This window comes from Pundamilia nyererei, unplaced genomic scaffold (assembly GCF_000239375.1).
Source record: "Pundamilia nyererei isolate P.nyererei 1_Seehausen unplaced genomic scaffold, PunNye1.0 scaffold00045, whole genome shotgun sequence".
NCBI lineage: Eukaryota > Metazoa > Chordata > Actinopteri > Cichliformes > Cichlidae > Pundamilia > Pundamilia nyererei.
The window spans coordinates 2186783-2210150 of record NW_005187446.1 but is presented as its reverse complement, the minus strand read 5'-3'; the positions used below and the strand labels follow the sequence as shown (position 1 = coordinate 2210150).

At 41.8% G+C, this 23368-nt stretch overlaps 1 protein-coding gene across 3 annotated transcripts; it reads left to right on the top strand.

Moving 5' to 3' along the window:
* Window positions 1–1777: 1777 nt before the first annotated feature.
* On the top strand, window positions 1778–23153 carry ttyh1 (tweety family member 1). Of its 3 annotated transcripts, none has more exons than XM_013910612.1 (16): window positions 1778–1923; window positions 2516–2647; window positions 6630–6794; window positions 8127–8356; window positions 11058–11169; window positions 13160–13497; window positions 15109–15204; window positions 15319–15391; window positions 16735–16810; window positions 17004–17059; window positions 17352–17444; window positions 17544–17636; window positions 17724–17863; window positions 19409–19576; window positions 21415–21493; window positions 23020–23153. In XM_013910612.1, exons 3-16 carry the CDS (start codon window positions 6660–6662, stop codon window positions 23101–23103), a joined length of 1773 nt encoding a protein of 590 aa, XP_013766066.1. In that variant the 5' UTR covers window positions 1778–1923; window positions 2516–2647; window positions 6630–6659; the 3' UTR covers window positions 23104–23153. The 3 variants fall into 3 exon arrangements, with proteins under 3 accessions (XP_013766066.1, XP_013766065.1, XP_013766067.1); XM_013910611.1 differs by having other exon boundaries at window positions 2504–2647; XM_013910613.1 differs by lacking the exon at window positions 1778–1923 and having other exon boundaries at window positions 2316–2647; window positions 19409–19469; window positions 23020–23082.
* Window positions 23154–23368: the final 215 nt, after the last annotated feature.

Here is a 23368-nt window from a genome sequence, read left to right as displayed (position 1 = left end):
CGAAAAAAAGAAGATTTATTCATAACACACGTGAAAAGACCCAGGAAAACCGAGTTAACGATAAAAACGATAACAAAATAACGCTGAAAACCGATAAAAACCCTGAAAACCATACATTTCACACCTGAGCCTCAACTCTCGCGGCCCGGTACCAAACAACTCACGGACCGGTACCGGTCCGAGGCCCGGGGGTTGGGGACCGCTGTGTTAAGGTACTAAATCTCATGTTTCATATTTCTAGATGAGATATAGAGGAAAGAAAAGGGCGGGGATGGGCTGTAAACATCACTAAAGCTTAAAACAACATCCTGGCTACAATACAACATATAAATAATTAATCCACAATTTTAAAAAAACTGCTTAAGGTGCTGAAGTTTTTAGAGCAGCAGTCCATTTTAAAAATGTTAGCTCTGGTTCTTTTAGCCATGGATCTTTACTGCACAGTTTTCATGTTATAGTGTCCTCAGTGTCATCAGCCTGCTTAAATTCTGGTTCACTGGTGAATTCAGTGGTTGTGATGTTTTATTTGCTACAGCTAATCATATTTGGGGAAAATCCAGAAACGAATCCATAATTGTTTAATAATCAATAAGCCAAATAATGTTTTGCTTGGAGAGCCTTTTTTATGTAGAGACAGTAAAAACCATGAAGAACTGTTTGTGCAAACATGAGCTGGAGCTCAATAATATTTATGTCTAATTGACTCGGGACCATGAGTTTGATAATATCAATATTGTTTTTATTTCTATGAAGAACTTTAAGAATGTTTTAATTGGTCATCTGTTTTTCTTGGTGCAGAAATGCTTGTTATACTTTATATCTGATGGGCCTAATGATTGGGGTTAACGTTGACCTGTAAGCATGCTTAATTTACACTGTTTTACTACTGCACAGACAATAAATTTGAAGCTGATTATGGACACATAAAGTGTTCTTTTTATAGGCCTGAATAATTGCTGTTCATAATTCAGGGACTTGTACAATGGGTTTTATATGAATGTTGCATGGACTGCGCTCCAACAGAATGATCCCTTTGTACTCTTTTTACAAATGATTATGACCACTAGATTATCATGTGGATTAAATATTGAATTGGTTATTTTAAAGTCGTGTGAGTGGTGATGTGCCAGCGCCGTTATAAATGCCTTCATTGTGGTGCCGAGGATGTGGAAACGCTCCCTGAGCTGAAATCTTACATGCATCCCTTTCTGCTCCCCCTTCTTCTTCCTCCCAGATACATAAACACTATACATAGAGTATATGAGTCAGTGAGTATGCTCTCTGGCTCTCAATCGTGTCTGCACTCCCTCCCTTGCATTATCTCCCTTCCCCCACTCTTTTTCAGTGACACAGAAAAACTAACGCCGCCCCCTCCCTCTTTGCTCGCCTGCTTCTGCCCCCCTTACTCCAGTGGCAGACAACACCGTACTCTTTTTTTTTTTTTTTTTTTTTTTTTTTAAACTCGTTCTCGCTGCAACATTATGTCGTCAATTTGCATTTTCTCAGTCCAATCCCCCCCACCCGCGACCCAACTGAACATCTCCATCCGTGCACTCCCATCACTTGTGTCACGTTGTTGCACATTCTCCGCTGCCTCCCAGTCTCTGAATCACTGTTGATGTTGTCCTGCAGCCTCCGCTGAAAACTGGTTTTGCCTACAAATCCATTGCATGCTGCTTTGCCCCTCTCTGTTCATTGTTCACTCCATCTCTGGCTCCCTCCCTCTTTCTCTCAGCATCACTCCCTGGGAACCCACTTTTTTTTTTTTTCCTTTCACTCAGTATTTCATGTTGCCTTTCTCTGCATCTCCCACTCCCCGTTTTCTTCTCAGTGTGCCTCTCTTCCCCCATTTTTCTGTGCATCTCTTCCTCTCATTAGCCCTCATCAGACTGAGAGAGGAGTTCACTATTGTGTATCCAGCGTGTGAGTGGATTTCTAAAAATCTCTTTTTCCTGATTTGTTTAGTGCACACAGTTGGCCGGCAGCTTTGCATTTTTACTCTTTCTCTTGTTAATCTGGTCAGGGTTCAGTCTGGTGCTCTGGAGAGAGATTGGTCAGGTTGATGTTGGTGGTGGTCGGCATTAGAAGTGCGCCCCAGCTATGAAGTCAGCGAGGGGTTAGACTCCGCTAATCCGCGTTAACAGATTAATTATCTTTGGGTAATATCGTGTCACTGCGGTGTTGTGAAGTCGCTCGGGTGTTAGGCTATGAAGGGCTACAGTGCAACGATAAAGAGTCCCTTAGGGGTGTCTCCTCAATCTTAATCCCCCTTTCTCTCTCTCCCTCTCTCTCTCTCTCTCTCTCCCTCTCTCCATCTATCTCACTCTCTCCCACTCTCACTCACTCGCGCTCACTCAGAGATCCTCTCCCATCCATCAACACAAGCACCTCTCTACTGTCATCAGACGACCAGACACTTATCGGCCATTTAATATTTAAATAACTACCAGAATTGCCGTCTTCATTTTTGTGCTTTTTGTCATATTTTTGGCATGTCTCCAAGCCATTTTTTCAGGATGATGTTTTCTCAAGAGCATCAGGCGGTGATGGCTGGCAGTATACCTCTCTGAGTGGTTAAATATTTCACGGACGCCGGCAAAGAGAAGAGACAGAAGGAGAGAGAAACCTCCCAACACAACCGACAGAGGTAAGAGACTGACCCCTCTCTTTGCCGATTACTGGCTTAATTGCTGATGTACATGCAGAGATTGGCCAATTAAAAATGTACATTACGCCAAATCACAGTGTTTTCCCAATTTGGGCTCACGCTTATCTTGGCAAATATGATTAATGGATGATCATGACACCATTAGACTGTGTTGCCAAAGGAGATCCATGCTTATCTTTTCCAACCATGACACTTAATACGGGTCTGCTGCCTATCAGAGTAATGTGAAAATGCTGTAATGAGTTTTATTGCAGTTTCTCAGGGAAATCCAATGTTTTTTCCACCTAATTGGAGTTTCATATGACTTGGAGCTTCTCTTTTTTCATGATTTTCACCATCTGCAGGATGATTTACTGTCATCAGTGGGAACAAACTGTCTCACCCTCAACTTCATGCCATGCTGGACCCCTCGCACACATCACAGCTTTGATTTGCACTGACTTTCTGAGTACGAGCTGCACTCGCTTACCTTCGGTCAGCTGACTTTGAAGGTTCATTGTTGCAGCTGAACATTAATTTTGAACATAGATGTGAGGTAGAAATTTATTTTGAGGTTTGACTGTCCCTCGGCTTTTACATGGGCGAGAGATTCAACTATACAGAGATGTTACTGAATTTCTTCTGGCTGATGAAGTGTCAAGAGGGTTTTTTTTTAATGTTGTCTCATAAATTCTGGTTATCAAGGTTGGTTTTAAGAAGCTCCACGCACAGGCTGTTATGTGAACGATAACAGGTTTTATGAGCCCAGACTGCAAACGAGCATAGTTCCAGCAGCAAGCCAACAGCATTATTTATATCTTGTGATTCAAAGAGATGTAGCCTCATAAAAAAAAGAAAAGGTGCAGAATGATTTTCCTCGTGCTAAAGATGATCCTAAATTCAGCTGACAGAAGATGCTTCAGCCTTATTCCCATTAGCTGCCTCACAAAATGGCCCTTTTTTAAAAAAAATTCAGACATCATGGAGTCTCGTATAAACCAACTGACTACATCATCTGTGTTTTCTGAGCTCTGCACAGACAGAAGACAACACATTTGTTCTCCTGCTTTGTTTTCTTTTTTATTTATTTATTTAGTTATCTCTCAGAGCTCAGAGCCATGGTGAGAATCTGTGGTTTTCCTCCATCTCTTTCATTGTCTCTCGTGTTCTTTCCTTCTCCTTTTTTCATCTTTTCTCTCCACCAACTGTGCCTAAAATCACATTTATTTGCCTTCAGTTACGCAATGGTAGCTGGCATAATAACAAGCTGGCAGGAAACATCATGTCAACTTGAGGGTTTTTATCTATGACAACTGCTGAGTAACTGGAGCTCCTCCTGGACTGTAACCACCCCCCCACCCCCTCCCGTTAAACTTCCATCAGCGCCTCGTTAGGTGTTCCTCTACTTTTTGGGTTGCAGCAGAATCCTACCTGAACTTTGACCAGACATCTGTCATAACTGTGCATTTCCTCTTTCTCTCACCCTGACCGGCTTAATTTTGTGCATGAATTGATCCAGATAGCTGCGCTCTCAGGCTATTGACTCATATCTCTTTACCATTAACTATTCAGCAATGGCATTTATGTGAGGTTTTCTGCTTCTGTTACCACTGATGGGCCTCACAGTGACATTCACTGCATTGTTGTTCGTCAAAGGAAGTGCTTTTCCACGCTGACCCACTTCTCATCAGGTTCTCCTTTGATGTTGAATTAGTCCTTTACTTGTTATGGATCTCAAAGAGTTTTTACCCTCAAAGTCTGATAAATGCATCTCATAGACATGCTTCAATATAGATAACCTAATAAACACACTTAAGATAAATGGTACAGTAGGAAACGTAATACTGGATGACTTACTGCAGAAGTCTGTTTACACTGCTGATTTGTGTTGGATGGATGTAGTTCTCACAGTGTGTGAACCATTATGTTCAGCACAGTTTTAATAAGGGAAATGGAGTGTTGGCTGTGATTTGATTTGTGACAGTTGGGCTGCTGGAACCATTAAGGTGAACAGGCTTATTGTAATGGGCTTAGAGAAGCCCTGTCTGCCCCGTGGGTGAGCCGTTAACTCGTTCTGGGCCGCAAAAATCTGAATGGCCAAACTGTTCGGGCTTTGAATGTGACATGTGGCAAAATCCAAACTTTTATCACGCACAGTATTTAGTACAGTTATGTGCAGTGGCTTGTAAGAACCAGAGCCACTGTGTGGGTGACTCAATAGGGAGAGTGAAAAAAGTCTCTCTTAAGTAGAACATTGTGCTAGCTGAAGCTACTGGACAAATCACAGTGGCTTTAAAACATAGAAATCCAACACAGGCCATCAGTTCAGGGTCTCTTTTGTTATTGAATAGTGATTAGAGGCAGAGTTGTATCGGTCTGTGATATCAGCATTGAGCTGCTCTGTATAGCCTCTATATTTAAGTGACAGTGCTGTTGTTGTGAATGGTTGTCTCTCCTGCCGCCTAAAAATGCTCCTTTGTCGAACAGTAAAGCTCTGACGGTCTCTTAATCTGGGCAGCCGGTATCAGAAGCCTACCAGACTCTGTCTTGCCCTCTGTTCCATCTCTGCTCCTTTATTGTAATGAGTATTCCAGTGTGTGTTTTAGCTAACCGGATTTGCCCTTTGTATTTACCCTACTTTCACCCCCTCCCCTTGACCAGCTTTAGTAAGATGCGCTGAACAGTGGGGGAGATGGTCAAGAATTGTGCAGCCTTTTCTCTTTCATAGCCTTCACTGTACCTTGTCTGCGGTTTTTCTTTACTTTGTACTCCAGAAAACACACTTTAGAGACCCCGAACTATACGTTCCCTGCATGCAGAGGCTTGTGACAAAATACTATTCATTATATTAGAGAAAGGAATGGCATAAATAACAATGTTATCTATGTTTCTTTAAGTCAGTGCATTTAAATCTAATTGTGTTTGCTTTTTGATCGTATTTTACACTTTATTCAATATTACAAGTGGAGAGAGACAAAATAAATGTGAGGAAAGAGAGTCAGTATGCATGAAAGTCTAGTCTGCCAGATATTGAACCAGGGAGTCAGCGCTGACCGAATTTATGCCCATGTGGTCTGTGGCTAACCAAACAACTGCCAGTTGGCCCTATGAAAGATCTCTTTCTTTGCAACTAGGCAAAAAAATTAAGAAAATTTGATTTCATCTCTAAATATTTTTGTCACAAAACTCCACATATTTTAAGTTTTTTTTTTCTTAATTTATTTCGATCATGTAAACAATATTCAAAGTTTATTTAGCAAAGAAAAGAAGAGAAAAAAATGCTATACATATTAAAGCTAATGCATTTCAATATTGCTTCAACTGTTACAGATCAAAAAAACTAGTGGGAGGAAGTACACATTTATTTAATCCCACCAGTTTAAGATGTTATAAAACACAGAAAGATCTCCTGATCATGTATTAATGGAATTATTTAACATTTAATTTGATCAATAGACCAGTGAAACTAACAAAACAATGTTTTAAACTTAAAGATAAAAGGTAAAAAAGGGAAAGTTGCCAACAAAATAGTAACATTTTAAAAATCTTTAGCAAAGCTTAAAGACTAATCAACAAAATTATAAAAGTGTAATAAAACTGCAACAATTAAAAACCAATAAGAGCAATGGTTAGGAGGTAATTAAGAGCAACACAAACGATGAGGCACCTTAAGCAAAAGCAACACCAGAAACATACGTTTCTTTTAAAAAAGTAGAATATCTCGGATGCTGAGACTGATTGTGTCACAGCTTGGAATCACAGCTGCTTTGGACTGATCGAGTTTTCTACTCATCTCAGGCAATTGTTTGTCATGAAGTCTAGTTATCACCTGCAAATGATGCTTGAAGACATTAATAGTAACTTCTTTTTCCTCTCAGCTTCACCTTGTGCTCAGGAAGACCTTCATCCCTCCTGAACCTCTTTCCTCTCTTCCATTCTTCACATCCTGGTTATTCTGACCCCTCTTTCTTGCCTCCTATAGGGTGGAGGAGGGGACTGGTGGCAGCAGAAAATGGCTACTATGACTACGGTACCCAGCTATAACCCTTCGCTGTGGGTGAGAATATGTCACGCCCTGCCCCGGCTGGACTTCTCCATGCAGATGAGGGACAACGTCTTTGTCCCTGTCAGCTGGGAGTACCAGCAGGTAACCGACACCTGCCACTCGTGCCACACTGTAACCACATGCTGTGCTGTGGCTGTCCAGCCTGAGGTGCCAGATCGCATAATAATTACAGCCCTGTTACTCAATTTGCAGTTGCAGATACAATTGATATTTTACTACAACTTGTGGCACATTGGGCTATAAATTGTTCCACAAATTTCTACATGTCAGAGCAACCTGTAGCAATATGATAATGGCATTTACAGGCCTTTAAAAGCATAATTATTGGTGCAGTATGTCAGATCTTGTCATTCCTCATTTCTATACCTTGATTTTGATGCTTTAATCCTCCTTTTGAACCATACCGATTGGAGCTATTTTATGCAATTTGGTATCAGGTAGTGCAAGATATTCAACATGGCGGGAACCCGCTGGAAGGTTTCCACAGCTGCTATTGTGCTCATGGTCCTGTTTGTGCTGTAAAATGCAAGGTTCATCCCTCTCTTCCAGCAAGCGCTCATGCAAGCGCTCCAGCTAGCCATGTCTCACAGTGTTTGTGACTTCTCTGCGGTACAAAGAGGAGGTGGAGGGGGGGACTCAAATTATCCTGCAGAACAGAAAGACAAAAGAAACTGAAAGTGCTCAGAGAGAGGGAATGAGTAATGCAAGGAGGTTTTCCGAATAGAAAGCCGGGCAGAGAGAGAGACAGAGAGACAGAGAGAGGGAAGGCAAAGTGAGTGAGTGAGAGTGGGAACGAGAGAGACTGGCAGTGAATGTATTTAAGTAGGTCACAGATTATTAATAGAGATTCAGTGGTGTGGATAGAAAGAAAGAGAGGGGGGAGAGAAAGAGAGTGGGAACGAGTGAGAACGTGGGGAAAGAGGGATTGGGGGAGTGGAGCGAAGGGGACGGGCTTCAGAGGACATGAGGTGAGAATGGAGGGAAGGTGGAGGAATGGGGCAGATGGATGGAGGATAATACTGTAGATATGTGGCTGATATGTGGCTTCAGCTGTGTTGATTTCATGACGTGAAGTCTGATGAAAAGCAAAAGGCTGAAATGGCTCAGTGACATTAGAATCCAGCAGGGTGCACAGACTGATGGGCATTCAGGGGTAAAAATCTTTGAAACAAGTTACATTAATCCTGTGGGGTATGCATTATATGTGTCTGTATCCTTGATTTATATCCTCACACCTTTTTTATAACCATCTCCTGCTGTTAGTGGAGGCAGGACAATCTGACAAGCACTGAAATTTAACAGGATTAGTCAGTATTCTTGTAAAAATGGAATCAAAGTGCCATTTTTCTTTTCTTTTTTTTATATTCACTGACTCATCCTCTGATATTTTCCCCCTCCTCTTCCTTTTTTCAGACTTTGCTGGTTTTGTCCAGTTTATCAGCCATCGCTCTTGTTATCTCCCTATTGGTGGTTCTCTCCTTCCTCATACACTACTGCTGCTGTCACCGTGGTGACCGGAACGAAGGATCAGAAGAAGAGGAGGAGGATGAGGATGGCAGCACGGGTCACGGTTACAGTGGGAAGAAGGGGCGGGGAATCTGCTGTGTCACGTGGGTGGCGGTGGCGGCTGTCACGCTCTGCTGGTGAGAAAGAGTTTTTAGACGTCACTGTACTTCCTGGCAAATGTACACACGGCGCCTTTTGGCAGTAGTTGAAGAAGTATTCAGATGTTTTTCTCAAACAGAACCAATCACACTCATTTCTGGCTCATTATTTTTTATCTATAGACTCCTCTAGAGTCAGTTTGCATCATTCACAGCTCAAACCAATATCTATCAAAAACTGGGCCTTGGTGCAGCCCTCCAGTTCATCCTCTCATTGAAAAAGTAATTTTATCTCAGGGCACCTTCCCTTTAGCTCTTTACCTCCTGAATGCTTCAGAGTAACCCTTGAAGCTCTTTTCGAACTAAACAGTTTCTGTCAGAGTGAGGGTGGTCTCTGCCTTTGCAGCTACCTTTGAAAAACCCAGAAACTATTTTAATGGATATCAAACCACATCTTTATTGATATGGGTTAGTCATCATCCATGCACCTGTCTGCCTATCCCTCTTCTTTCATCTATACCCATCCATCCATCCATCCATCCATCCATCCATCCAATATTTAATTTACATTAAATAATTGCACAGAGCCAAGTTGCATACCTACATAGTCATTCATTCATTTTTGATGCATCATAATTTTTCATTAACTACATTTTAGAGAGAAATAATTCACAACAGTTAACTCTACTTTTTAATTATAATTGGAGATAAAAACACATAACTGCTTTGTACGTTTCATCGATACGTTTATGGAGTCTAAAACATGTTTTTCAACCATCTAAAAATACAGCAGGATGGAAATTATACTTGAAGTTAAATCTGTGTTGACAGTATATAGATCAGCACACTTGGGTCAAACCAGAATTAATCTGTAATATTTCTTTTGGTTTTTAAACCATAATGTTTTAACCATCATGAACCCAAAGCTTTTTAAGACTAAAGAATGCAAAAAACAATTTCACAGCTATTTAATTATAAACACACACTAGGATATCCTATCAGCCACTCCAACAGTAAACCACTCAATGATTCATTGTCTATTTAACTGTGAATTTGACCATAATTTGTAATCATGCTCTATTAAAGAAGACTTGAAAATATCAATTGAGACCATAAAGTTGTCAGGAAAGTTCCTGAGGTGTTAAATTAATTTAGAATTAGGGTAATATTCTCACAGTCTTAAATAATATTGGGCTGCCGCCACGTAGATCGCCTCCTGCAGGCCATCAGAAACAATGCAGATTTATAGTGCTTGTGCATTGGCCTCAATTTTTAGGGAAAACATCCACTTCTATGCAGTATATCAAATTGCCTTAAATATGATAAAATAAACTAGAAAACTGCAATGAAGCTCCCCGTGGAATTAAACTTATTGTATTAAATGTACTTTGCTTTCCAACAGCAGTGAAGCTGTGAATCACAAGCTGTCACCTCCATCATCTCCATCGTCATGTGTTCTTTCCGTCTCTCACTCAGTCACTGATGTGTTTATAATAAAGACTGGCCCAGACAGCAGCTGACAGTCATGTGACGTTGCTGTTTCCCAACCACAGGGCAACAATTGCACTGTTAGCTGTGTGTGTTTTGGCATTAAAGTGTGTTTGTGGATGATCTCAGCTCTCCCACCTACGGTACAGCAGTCATTTACCCACCGGTGTTCCCTGCAGCTCCGGTGACCATGCAGTCATCAAGTCAGTACATTGTGTTCACTGTATATTGCACAAAATTGCTGCCTGACATCTGTCCAAAGCACTGCAGTTTAACGGAAGTGTGAGTCACTCAGAGTAAGCTCTGCTCCCCATCAGACATTTTAAGTCTGAAGCTCCATCCCAGCTGCATAAGAAAATTATAGTGCCATTTAAAGCTTCAGCAGCACTTGTTATTATATTCCAGTCCATTGCCTGCCTAGTTATATACACTGAGACTACATCACAGGAAATAATGTGCTGCCGATTTGATTTCAGCTGCTTTAATGATTTCAGCACATGCAGACTGTAGGTGTTTGAGTTGGTTCGTGTCTCCGCCTTATGGAGCATAATGTGATGTCATAGTCATCGTCTCCTCTGATGCTCAATAAGGCTCTCTGTGCTGGACTGAATGAAGAAATTGTGCTGCGGTTTACTGTTAACAAATATTTATTGTCCTCCTGTTTTCTCCAGATGGTAACCTTTAGCCTCCAGTATGAAACAAGCGTGTGTCATTTTTAAAATGCAGCTGCATTAGACAGCATTTAGGTTTGACAGTTTGAAATGCAAAGCACACACAGACACAGGCGCACATTCCTTCCCCCCCCCCCCTTCGCTTTCTAATCTGGGTCACATACTTTGTGGGAGATTGGGTCATACCATTCCTCTTGGGTTTGAGGGGATTTGATGAACATCTGGCCTGGGCCTTAATCTGAATATTTGAATAACAGAGAAATGTGTAAACACGTCGCTATGTTTTACATTTTGAATATTTTCCTTGCCGATGCTATGAGTCATCTTTTTTCTCCCATCAACTGTTTATTCCATCTCCTGCTCACCACTGATGGTATGCTCACCCAGAGCACACATATGACATCCTCACCAGCTCTATCTCCTCCTGTCACATTCATTTAAAATGTACATCCACGCTGAATTAAACATTACATTTATGCCTCTGCTATCTGTTCTCCTGTCCCCCTCTTTCTCTCTCCCTGTCACCCTCCCACAATGTTTTCATGTTTCCCCCCCCCCCCCCCTCTCCCTCTCTCACGCAGTGTTGCCATAGGCATCGGTTTCTATGGCAACAGTGAGGCTAATGATGGGATGTATCAGTTGACCTCGTCTCTTCTCACAGCCAATTATACGCTAGCTTCCATCGATCTGCTGGTGAGTGGTGCTCTCTGCAAGTAAAATGTCATGCAAAGTATCTACCCTGTATGACTGTGTGTGTGAGAGGGAGAGAGACAGAGTGTGAGAGAGAGGAAGACAGATGGGCTGAATTTGTTCATCGGGTCTGCAGAGAGGGAAAGAAAATCAGATACAAACTTCTGCTTCATTGATCTCTGTGGTCAGACAGTGGTTTATGTGTCAAACTACTAAATGGCACAGGCCAGCAAATCTGTGCATATTACACATGAATTAGAGAAGATATACTCTATTCATTGTAAATGTTGGCTCAATTGAAAGCCTATAACAAAATTACTTTAATAAGTACATTAAATTGCATTTTATAGTTCAATACAACACAGCATGGCTAACTGCATAAAAGAAAGAAACTCAACAAAGCTGAAAAAATAACGTCAATTGAAACAAGGAGTTAAATACTTAAATAAACTATTACATTAAAAAAAAGCAATCCATTTAAACGAATAGTGTAGTGCACAGTGCAATAACGTGGTGTGAGAGTGCAGATTTATGTTTACATGAGAGAACAGATTACTCTCTGTAAAGCAGATTTGCTGCATTGCATGAGAAATACCACTGCATGATGCAAAGAATATACATGAAGAGTTACATCAGCTCTTAAACTAACACCTGAGAAACTGTAGGAAGATATGGAAAAAATATACATACAATATGTGGTACAAAAAATGAGACAATCGACCACACTTCTAATAATTACACACTTGAAATTGTTTAGAGAAGTAGTGAAGAAACTTAAGAGAAAGATACTTTATTCAATCTACTCCTAACCTTCAACGAATTATTCTTTATAAGCAGTGTTTCTAGTGATGATTGATATGATCAGTGGAATAATATTTGGCCATATTTTACTACTGAAAAAAAGAAACCCTGAATTGAACCTCAAAATTAAAACGTTTTGCAAAAGTGAAGCGAAGTTTCAAGGCTTACAAAATCTGTTGATTTTGGTTAAAAAATAAAATTAAGATAATTAAGAAATAAAACTGAGTTTTCCTCAAATTGGAGAATTCAGGTTTGTTTCCCAAATTACCTCCAGGCTCAGAATCACTGCATGATCAGAGAAACTACAACACCCCCAAAGAGCTATATCTCAGACTCTACAGGCATCAGATAGCATGTTAAATGTTGAAGTTGGTGGTAGTACAATTAGAAAAAGACTGCACAGGTGTGGCTTGTTTGGAGGGTTGCAGGAGAAAGTCTTTTCATGAGGTTAGGTTTGCAAAGTTGAATCTCAACAAACCACAAGACTCATGGAACAATGTCCTTTGGATGAGACCAAAGTGGGGATGTTAGAGAATACAAAGTAATTGATTCAATAATTAATTAAAAAATAAATCAAATTTCTGCAGTAACTTTAAAAACTCTTTTTTGCGAATCACTAATCGTTTTACATGACAGCTTTCCTCCACCACTAGAAACATAATGCAAACTATTCCTACAGTTGCCTCAACCTTTGCACAAAGACTTTTAGGGATAAACTATGTTGATGTGATGTTTCATTCTTTATTAGGGCAGTACTGTACTGCAGGAAGTAGTGCTTTTGTAAAGTAAGGCTGGGGCATCAGTTCACCCTACAGCAAGATGACGTCCCAAAAACATTAGGTAAGGATAAGGATGATGAAAGAGCAGCACGGTCTCCAAATTAAACTCCAACTTCTACAGCGTATCACTGCTAACGGGATGAAAACCACAACCGTCCCGAAAAGACCTTAAAATATGGAGACAGAGACATAAAGATAGCAAACACATGTGAGAAGTAGTGATGTATTCAGAAGTTTGATAAGTGTAAATTTGCATTATAGACTATGAGAGCCATTCTGAGGCGCCGAGGATGTCCAACATCTTTAGCTCTGTTTCCTACACCAGGATTTTATGACCCTATGAGCATCATCAAGCTCACTTTGTGGTTTCAGTCCTACTTTGCTCCCCTCACATTCCTCCTTCCTCCCTCAAGATTTCAGACACAATTACTGGACTTCAGCTGTCTATCTCTGGACCACTGGCCTCGATGGAGGAGTTATTTACTGGCAGCAAACCCTTCCTGGTTTCGACGCGGAACTGCCGGAGGTTATCTGAGAACGTCATCAACCTCCTCTCCTCCATCTCCCTGGCTCGGTCCAGCATTGACACTGGGCTGGGGAATGACAGCGGTATCAGCGGGGCGTCCATCACGCCTCTGACCCCGGTACCGCCCTCTGTGGCGCCTACAGTGGTGCCTAACAGCGGCTTAATGGCCAGCCCCTTCTCACCTGGCTGGGCGGCCAACACACTGATGGTCAATGAGGACTACAGGTAAGGCTGGACAGTTCAGGATGATATAAATTAATAATACAGTTTATCAGTTTGAATGACTGATCTATTATTCATGCAGCATTTTCACGGGGTGAAAAGAAGCAGTTCTTACACCAGTTCAAATACCAAACTAGTGCTTTTACAGCCTGAGATAATGTGACAATGTGAGCTTTTGTTTTGTTTTTACTTGTTTATGAGAGAATTATTTGTTACAGTTAGAAAAGCCCATGAGATTTATACCCAGTGCTTTAAAAATAGAAATTAACAGCTACCTTTCAAGTTACCTTGTCAGGGTCGGAAGGTGTTTATGTATTTCTGCAAAAACCTCTTTGCCTTACAAACTTCCACATGTACAAGCTGTCTGCAAACACAGCCACACTCTTATTCCTACGATGCTGTGAGAGGCTGCCAGACGTCCTGCCCCAGCCCCTCATAAATGTTGCATGTTTATTAAGATGTGCTTGTTGATGTAATGCCATTTCCCCCCCAGTTATGTTATGTTGACGGGCTGCTTTTATATTCCATATTGGAAACATTTCAGTTGATAAATAAAAGCTAACAAGTATATCCTAGCTTAGATAAATAACGTCAGTCAAGTAATAATAATGTCCTCATAAACAAAGCAGATTGTTCCCTTGTTGCAGGGAGAGGGGAAGGAAAGTTCGAGCTCCTCCTGACTCATTTTACACAGGCAGCAGTTTTGATTCTGGGAACAATTGCTGGTGACTGAATGTTTATCCAAGATCAGGCGGAAGAATCAAAATGTGATCAGATCTGCCCGTTGGTGATTTGGGGAAAAGACACATACATTGGTTAAATTATTATATTTATTTTTCGAAGAGCATTTTTCTTTCGCCCTCAAAAATTGGTCAAATAAAAGTGAAAATCACTTTTATTTATTTCTTGATCATCTTATAATTCATGTCCCCAGTAAAACCAGGACTTTTAAATTAAAAACTAGATATTAAATGCAACTAGCTCCATCGCAAGTAAACAAGTTCATAAAGCATAATTACTTTACCAGGAAGATAAAAAAACATTTCCACATGGTTTTTTTCTAGTTGTAAACACTATTGTAAACACTGCTGCCGCATTTATCCCCCCATTGTTGAGGCAAAATCATCATGGCCAGAAGATTCAAAATCCATAAAAACATTGCAATTGCTACTAAAAAAAACCTAAGAAAACAGAAATTTGCTTTCAGAAACTGTGGGATTAATGGGCACAACATAGCAGTTGTGCTATGATAGTAAGATGTGATGTTTTCTATTAAGTAGCTTGTATGCAAGTATGGATTGATGATAAATGGTGATGGATATGTACAGACATGTAGAAAGGTATATAGATGGATAGAAAATAGATGGGTGGATCATGGGTAGATAGGTAGGGTGTGAATCTATGGATGGATGGATGGAAAGATGATAGATTGATATATAAATAGACAGATGTAGGTACATGAATGTATAAATGGGTAGATATGGGTGGATGGATAGATGGATAGCCCATATTAGAAAAATGTTGATTGGACTTTAAGTAAAATTTTGGTCAAGTTGCTGTTAAGCAAGGATTGATATTGTAATTAACACACAGTAATATGTGTGTGTGTTGTAGGTGGCTGTCTTATGTGTTGCTGCTGCTCCTTGACCTCATAGTTTGTCTGTTCATCCTGCTGGGACTCGCCAAACAAGCCCGTTGGCTGCTCATCCTGTGAGTACACACACATTTGTATCTTTAGACACATACCACACAAAAACTGGATTGATGGCAATGGGTGTCCTCTTGGTTGAAGAGTTTCTGTCCCCCCCCCCCCCCCATCCACAGGATGACAGTGCTGGCTTGGCTGGCCCTCTTCCTAAGCTGGGGCTCCCTGGGTTTGGAGACAGCCACTGTGGTGGTGAGTAGACTCAGTAAAACTGCGATACAGGCTGGCTATAGCGGAGAGAAGAGAGCTTTAGGAGGTCGACCCCTGATGGCAAGCCAAAGTAATGTGCATATATGTGCTTATGTGTGAATTCTGTGCCTATTGTGCTAAACTGTGAAAAGACCTGCCTCCTAGGGAACGCTGCAGTCATTGCAGAGGACCAAGGAGGCAGGAAAATGGGGCAGAGATTAAAGATTCAATGTGCGTGTGCACGAGTGCGTTTGCGAACAAAGTGTGTTTATGCAGCAAAGTGCGTGTTTTACATGCAAGTGTGTTTGCAAGTGTGTGGGTTGTTGGCTTCAAGAAGTAAAGATAGAGAAGTGCTTTCAACAAGAGTGAGGAGGGGAGAGGAGGAGCAGGAGAGTGCATCTTGAGATCACTTTTAGAGCGAGAGCAAGCCGAAGTAAGTGATAGAGAGAGACAGAGAGTGGGGAAACCGTCAACTTGCGAAGGCATTTGGCTCCACAAGTCTTTACAGTGAGCATACAAAAAAATTTGTACTGTAAAATAAAGTTTTAAATGGACAGTGTTTGCCTGAAGGTCTACTTTCCACTTGTATAGAAAATGCGTCAATGTGCTATTTGTTATCATCAGCAGTCGAGCCACAGTTTTAGATGGTGACATTTACCAGCAACAAAGAGCATAAAGAGCATTTTTATGTCCAAAACAGAGGGCTGTCCATATGAACTATTTCTCTTTTAAAAGCGCCCATTCTCTTTAAAGAGGAGACTTTGTTGGTGTGCGTGTGAAAAAAGAGTAAAGGGTGGGTGTTTTTCTGCATGGCTGCTCAGTTTAAGAGTCTCAGTGTCATGTGGGGCTGCCGGGAGATGTCCCAAGGCCTGTGGGTCCACACAGGGCTGCTCTGTCCCTGGTCACTGACAGGGAAACAATAGGCCAGCTGTGGGCCTCTCAACCTTATTCTGGCCAACGTCGTCGCTTTCTCATTCCGTCAGCAGACTCCCTGTGTGGCTCTTGCACCCTCTTCTGGTCGGGCAATCTCAGGCTGAGAGAGTTTGTGGGAGTACACTCTCTGAACCGAAGTGCGCCAACCTCAAAAACACAGATGATATTAAAAAAGAAGCTAAATGAAAGAGTGATCTAACAGCAGAATAGGAGAGCGTGGGAGGAGGAGGGGGGTGTCGATATTTGCTGCTGTGTTGTCCGATGCTGTCAGTTATCTGTAGAGACAAGTATGTCAGTTGGTCACTGTGTCTACAAATGTTTTCCTATCTGATCATTTCTCTTCCACCTCACCTCTTCCTCACTCTCGCTATCCTCCTGTCATCCTGTCTCACTCTCCCCGTCACTCTCGCCAGGCTCTCAGTGACTTCTGCTCAGATCCAAACGCGTTTGTCCTTAACTCCACCCACTTCAACAGTGGGACCAGCTCAGGTACAGATTCCCTCTCTGAGCAACACTTTCTGGAAAATCTAGTTGTTTTCCATGCCTGCCATGCACTTGATTTACCCCCTGCCCCAAATGTGCTTTTGCTAGCAGAATCCAATATAATGACAGATGACTGTTTCCACATTTTTTCCTATTGTGCATTGATCTTTTGTACACTGCTGTTTTGTTGGCCACCCAGACGTGTTGGATTATTACCTGACCTGCAACAGGCGCATGAACAGTCCATTCCAGCAGGTAATGCCACCTCTGCCAGTCAGCGTATTACATTTGCAGGCATTTGCTGATTCTCTTACCCAGAGTGATTCAAAGGGAGTGAGCAGATAGTATGTCAAAGTTTCTGAAGGGCAGTTGGAGGGGAAAAATAAAACTGAGGACAGGATGCACAGCTGTTGCTACGTGTCCTGTCCTTAAATTATTTAGTCCCTTGACAAGTAGCTACACTCTCAGCACATTAATGTTATGTTTGAGAAACAATGCCAAATAAAACCTCTGATTTCCACTGACTATATTGACTTGTTGGCTTTAGCTGCTGACCCAGTCACAGAGGGCACTCTCAAACATTCACACACATCTCTCCAGTCTGGACAGAAATGCTCTCACACAGTTCCCCAAAGCTGAGGTATGTGCACTACTTACTTTTATGAAATACTACATTTTCTGCACGTGGACCGCCTCCTCGGTGGTTTTCTCACATTCTGGAATTTCTATGTCGTTGCAGAAATCACTCAGGGATGTTCAACAGATACTCAACTCAACAGAGGGCAACTTTCATCAGCTGGTGGCACTACTGAACTGCCGGGGTCTGAATAAGGTGATCAGAAGAACTCGGCACTGCTCGCTACTGTGCTGCTCTGTTCTCATTTATTCATTTCTGTATTTTTCTGCCATTTTATTTTAGGACTACATTGACTCACTGAAAGGCCTGTGCTATGATGGGATGGAGGGATTGCTCTACCTCTCCCTTTACTCTTTTCTCTCTGCTCTGGCCTTCACTGCCATCCTCTGCTCTCTACCTGGTGCCTGGAGGAGCTTCCCCAGGTGAGAAAAAAAATCAGTAAAGCGCACGTCTCCAGTGTAACACAATAGAAATGTGGGGTATAAATACTGACACTGAGAGCACAAGTAAAAGTAGGACATTGTTGTTATGTCTTTAAGAACTGGTCTTTAGTAGAAGTTATTTACATTTGTCTGATTCACAGTGTTGTCATTCAGTTTTGCCTATTTTGCCTAGTAATGCATTTCCTCTAGAAGTGTTTCTCTGTAGCAGATATTGCTGTTTAATATTTGAAGCATGAAACATCTTGCAGTTTATTCTCCTGCTAAATAAAACCTGATTTTTATTTATTTACTTTTGTGCAGATAGGTTCAGTTTAGTATTTTTGTGCTTAGCAAGCCTACAGGAGCAGGGGTGGGTGGATGGTGGAAGTGGTAGCTGGTTTTCTCTGAATACATGAAATCCATTTGGAGCATTACCTATTACAATTCCATTCAGTTCAGTTTTATTTATATAGCACCGAATCACAGCATCAGTTGCCTCGAGGTGCTTTATAATGTAAGGTAAAGAACAATGATACAGAGAAAACCCCAGCAGTCACACAACCCCCTGCTAGAAAGGACTTGGCGACAGTGGGAAGGAAAAACTCCCTTTTAAGAACCATCTGTCATGACCAGTTACAGTGTAACAAACGGGTTCTTAAAAGTAGACAGGGTCTGTCTCCTGAATCCCAACTGGGAGCTGGTTCCACAGAACAGGGGTCTGAAAGCTGAAGGCTCTGCCTCCCATTGAACTTTTAAATGCTCCAGGAACCACAAGTAAACCTGCAAGCTGAGAGCGAAGTGCTCTAATAGAGTGACACGGTACTATGAAGTCTTTAAGATGAGATGGGGCCTGATTATTCAAGATCTTGTATGTGAGAGAAATATTTTAAATTCCTTTCTAGATTTAACAGAGAGTCAATGAGGAGAAGCCAATATGGGAGAAATATGCTCTCTCTTTCTAGTCCCTGTCAGTACTGTCGCTGCAGCATTTTTGGATCAACTAAAGGCTTTTCAGGGAGTTTGTAGGACATCCTGCTAATAACGAATCACAGTAAATGGTAAATGGCCTGTATTTATATAGCGCTTTACTAGTCCCTAAGGACCCCAAAGCGCTTTACATATCCAGTCATCCACCCATTCACGCACACATTCACACACTGGTGATGGCAAGCTACATTGTAGCCACAGCCACCCTGGGGCGCACTGACAGAGGCGAGGCTGCCGGACACTGGCGCCACCGGGCCCTCTGACCACCACCAGTAGGCAACGGGTGAAGTGTCTTGCCCAAGGACACAACGACCGAGACTGTCCAAGCCAGGGCTCGAACCAGCAACCTTCCGATTACAAGGCGAACTCCCAACTCTTGAGCCACGATCGCCCCTTCTAGGCTGGACAGTAGTCCAGCCTAGAAGACATAAATGCTTCTAAAGTTCTTCAGGATCGCAAGATGAGAGAATTAGATGTCTTTTTAAATTCAAAACAGAATCCAGTAGCTTGGTATCGTCATATTTTTGCTCTTTTTCTCTCTTTCATGGTCGCCGACAGTGAATCAGAGGAGTACGAAGACTCAGACAGCGAGAGTGAGGACCCCTTCACTTCCCATCAGGCACGTAGACAGACGTCCTCGGGGTCTCAGCGAGGGGCCATGGCCCCCTTCTATAATTACCCAGGGGCAGGGTGGACACCCCCCTTTTCTAGCGCGCCGCCCCTCCCGTGAGTAACACAGACACACAGACACACAGACAGACAGACAGAGAGAACGCACGCACACACACACACACACACACACCCTAAAATTATTAGTTTTTTAAATACAAGAGGAGGAAGTTGCTGAAACAGATGTTTCTGTTTCAACATCTGGATCCATGAAAAGCTTTTTACACTGGTGTCTCCCCCCGAGCCCCAGACTGTAAAAGTCCAAGAAAATATAAAACAAAAGAGTAAATTCAGAGACTGGCGGAGCACTGTTTTTGTTTTTGTGCAGACACATAGTCTTTTTGCTGAAGTGTGAAATCTTTCAGAACATTATTACAGCACAGTTATAGCTATACTGATGAGTGCAGGACAGTCAGCCAGGTTCAAACTCTCCTGCCTTACACACATGCACACACAGGATTAGGCTGAATCCACAGAGCTGTCAGGTTAAGCACATGCATTGCAGACAGACACACAGACAGGTCATTATGGACTACAGCGTAGGCAGAGAAACAGACACAACTCCAGAGGTCTGTCTGTCTGTGTGTCTGTCTATTCGTCTGTCGAGTGTTTCGGGACAGACGACGTAGGCCACTCGGTCATTTCACAGATCTCGTCTCAAATGGCGTCCTGTCTCCTAAACAGCAGTGCGCTGCTGCTGTGTTGGGTGGGGGGCAGGGTGTCATTGACGAGGATGCGCTCGTAAAAACTCCGGCGGTGTGAGGCTCAGGTTGACTATAGGTAACCCCTCCCACACACACCCTCCTGCATCACTCTCATCTCTCACCTCATTGTGGTGTCCAAACCCCTCAGATTATTATCTCTCTCTCTCTGTCCTGCTCCTTTTTTTTCTTCATGATTCCTCCTGCTTCCCGATTAGTTCTCTCTATATGGAGGACCGAAGCAGCCATAATAAAATAAGCGTAAAGAAGTAAATAAACTACTCGGAAAATCAATGATTATACAATAGGAATATTTAAGAGAAATGTAGGCATGAACAAATGTATAAATGCAAGAGAAATTCACGTTTTTTAAAATTGGTTAAATAAATGAAAAGTACATAATAGAAATATGAACATCAATTTGTGTCGCATTTTGTAAATTAATCGGTGTCTACATTTCTTTTTCTTTTTTTTTTATATTTTTATACTCATATATTTACTTCCTTATTTATATTTGTTTTTGGCTGTTTCAGTCCTCTGCATACCTTCAATTTTCTCATCTTACTTTGTTTTGACCCCCCTCCCTTTACTCCTTTATGCAAAAATCAAAGTATAGTTAGTGCTACTAATTTTACTTACTATCCTAATGCAGTGGATCGTCTTGACTCCATATGTGATATTAACGCACAAATACAAAGATACATAGAAACTCAGAAACTCAGCTAAATACAGTCCACTCCTCTTAAATGGAAGCTCAGGACTGCTTTAAAAGCTTTCTGGGTTTTATTGTGCAGATAAACAAATTCATTAGCAAAGCAACATAACGGCTGAAATGCAGCTGGCGATTCATACCCAGTCCTAAATGCCTGTAATTGCAGATTATTGTGCAAATCCTGTTGTGCATCAGTCATCAGGAGTGGACTGTACAGCTGCTGCTGGTGCTCACAGTGTCCTGCCTGAGTGCCAGTAGTACTAATAGCTCTGCTGAGTGCTGTGTTGTCTGCACTATTTCTCTAATCGTTCTTTCTCCTTTTTTCCTTTTACCTGTCCGTGGGTCTCGTCATCCTGCGGTCCTCTCCCCACCCCCCTTCTGTCTGTCTCAATGTGTCTCACCCCTTCTTTCCCTCTCTTCTTTATCCTCTATTCGTCTTCTCCCGCTCTCTTCTGTCCTTGTCTCTTTCTATCTCTATACAGGACTCCAAACGTTTCCTCCAATGGCAACCCTGGCTATGAGAGCCTACCCTTGACTGACAGGCAGTCCCCACCCCCCTCTGTGAGTTCCTCTGTACCTGTGACACCATCGCACTCTGTGCCATTTTTTTCATTGCTGTTAGTGCTCACGCTCGCTTTGATAACGAGTAGCAAACGGACTGACGTGGTTCACTTTTACTTCAACAGTTTAAAACCTTTAAAAAGTGCAAAGCATATCAGGAAGAACATTTGTCCATTTTGACAACAAAAACTATCAACGCTGGGAAAGGAAATGAACTAAAACCAATTTACAAGTTTGTTCTGGTTATTTTAAAGCACATAGGAAGGTTTCAGGTTATGATACTGTCAGAGACACTGCATGACTTTAATAGCGTCTCCCCCTCATATGTGACCTCCTGAACACCTTTATCTGTCAAGGAAGACCAGGAGATGCAGATCAAGGTGCCACAAAAATCTACTAAGTGACCTTGATCACGACAAGTTAGTCATGCTCAGCAGTTTTACAATGTTTTAACAAGGTTTCAGCTTAAGTTATAGAGCGCACAGAGTACAGACTTGCAATCTCTACCATCATATAACCTTGCTCTAACAGGTGAACAGACTTTCAATTTTATGACAGTAAAAGTAATTCTTTGAAAATTCAAATCAGACTCCATCTTCCTGGCAAAAGCTGTAAGATAGGGTTGAAAGTCCAGGTGGCATGATACGGGCTTATTTTGCAGCTACTGGACCTGGACACCTTCCAAACACAGAGTCAACCATTGAACTCTGTGTAACAATGTACTCCAGAGTCAAATGTGAGGCCATCTGTCAGGCAGCTAAAGCTTGGCCCAAATTCTGTCATGCAACAGGACAATGATCCCAAGCACAGCAGCACATCTGAATGAACAGAAAAAAACGAAAGAATCTGGGTGGTGCATGGTCAAAATCCAGACCTAGGCCTGACTGAAATTATGTGGAGAAGAGTGGGGCAAAATGGCTCCATAATGATGTGAGGGAACAATAAAGTCATGCAGAAAGAGCTGTTAAAAGTGCTTCTACAAGCTGCTTTATTATTACTTGACTGACGTTTATCATGGTACTTGAACGCTTTCCTTTGTGCATGACTGTATGACTCGATTTCAACAAGTGAGCAAGCTTTCACTTTCATAATGACAGCTTGAGCAATTCTTTGATGTTTCGGCAGACTTCAGCTTCTGAGAAATGCTGTAAAATGCACCGGGAACAATGCCAGTCAAGATTTTGCTAAATAAAAAAGAACATATTTGGATTTATAGTCTAGTTTGCTTCTGAGGAAAGAATGAAGTAAAACAGCAACATTTACTTTAGACCATCAGTTTGAGGGCCAGCCAATCTGCCACACGTACCAGAGGACAAAATCAGCTGCCTAAAGGCTAAAAGAGCTGAAAATAAAACGGTGATGCTTTAAATGAGCGTAATAGGTGCCGTGTTCTGCTTTGGATGAGCCAATGTTCACATGAATGAATAACAAACGTCTTTTTTTTCTCTTTTGCTTTCTCTCCCTGAAACTTCGGACCATCTTGACCTCTCGTCTGTTGAACCCCGTCCTGTTCTCTGGAAGCGCAGTACTCTCCCAGCATGCTGACTGGTTACGGGGGAAGTCAATCACACCCCAACCCCGCCCATTCGAGGAACCTGTATTCACGTTGATTATTATTATTTTTTGTTAGGAAATGTATAGAAAAAAAAAAGTTTAGTTTTCTTATGAATGGACACTTTAATGAAATGAAAAAGAAACTAATCTAAATAAAATGAATGCTAGGTGTCAAAGTGCGTAACGTCAGTACCACTGAGTATTATCATTATTACTAGTATTATTATTATTAAAAGCAAAAGATACAACCGACAGTGATTCTGCTGCTTGGTTATGCTTTAAACCAAGTGTGCTTGGCCTAAATTCCTCCCTCCCTTTTGT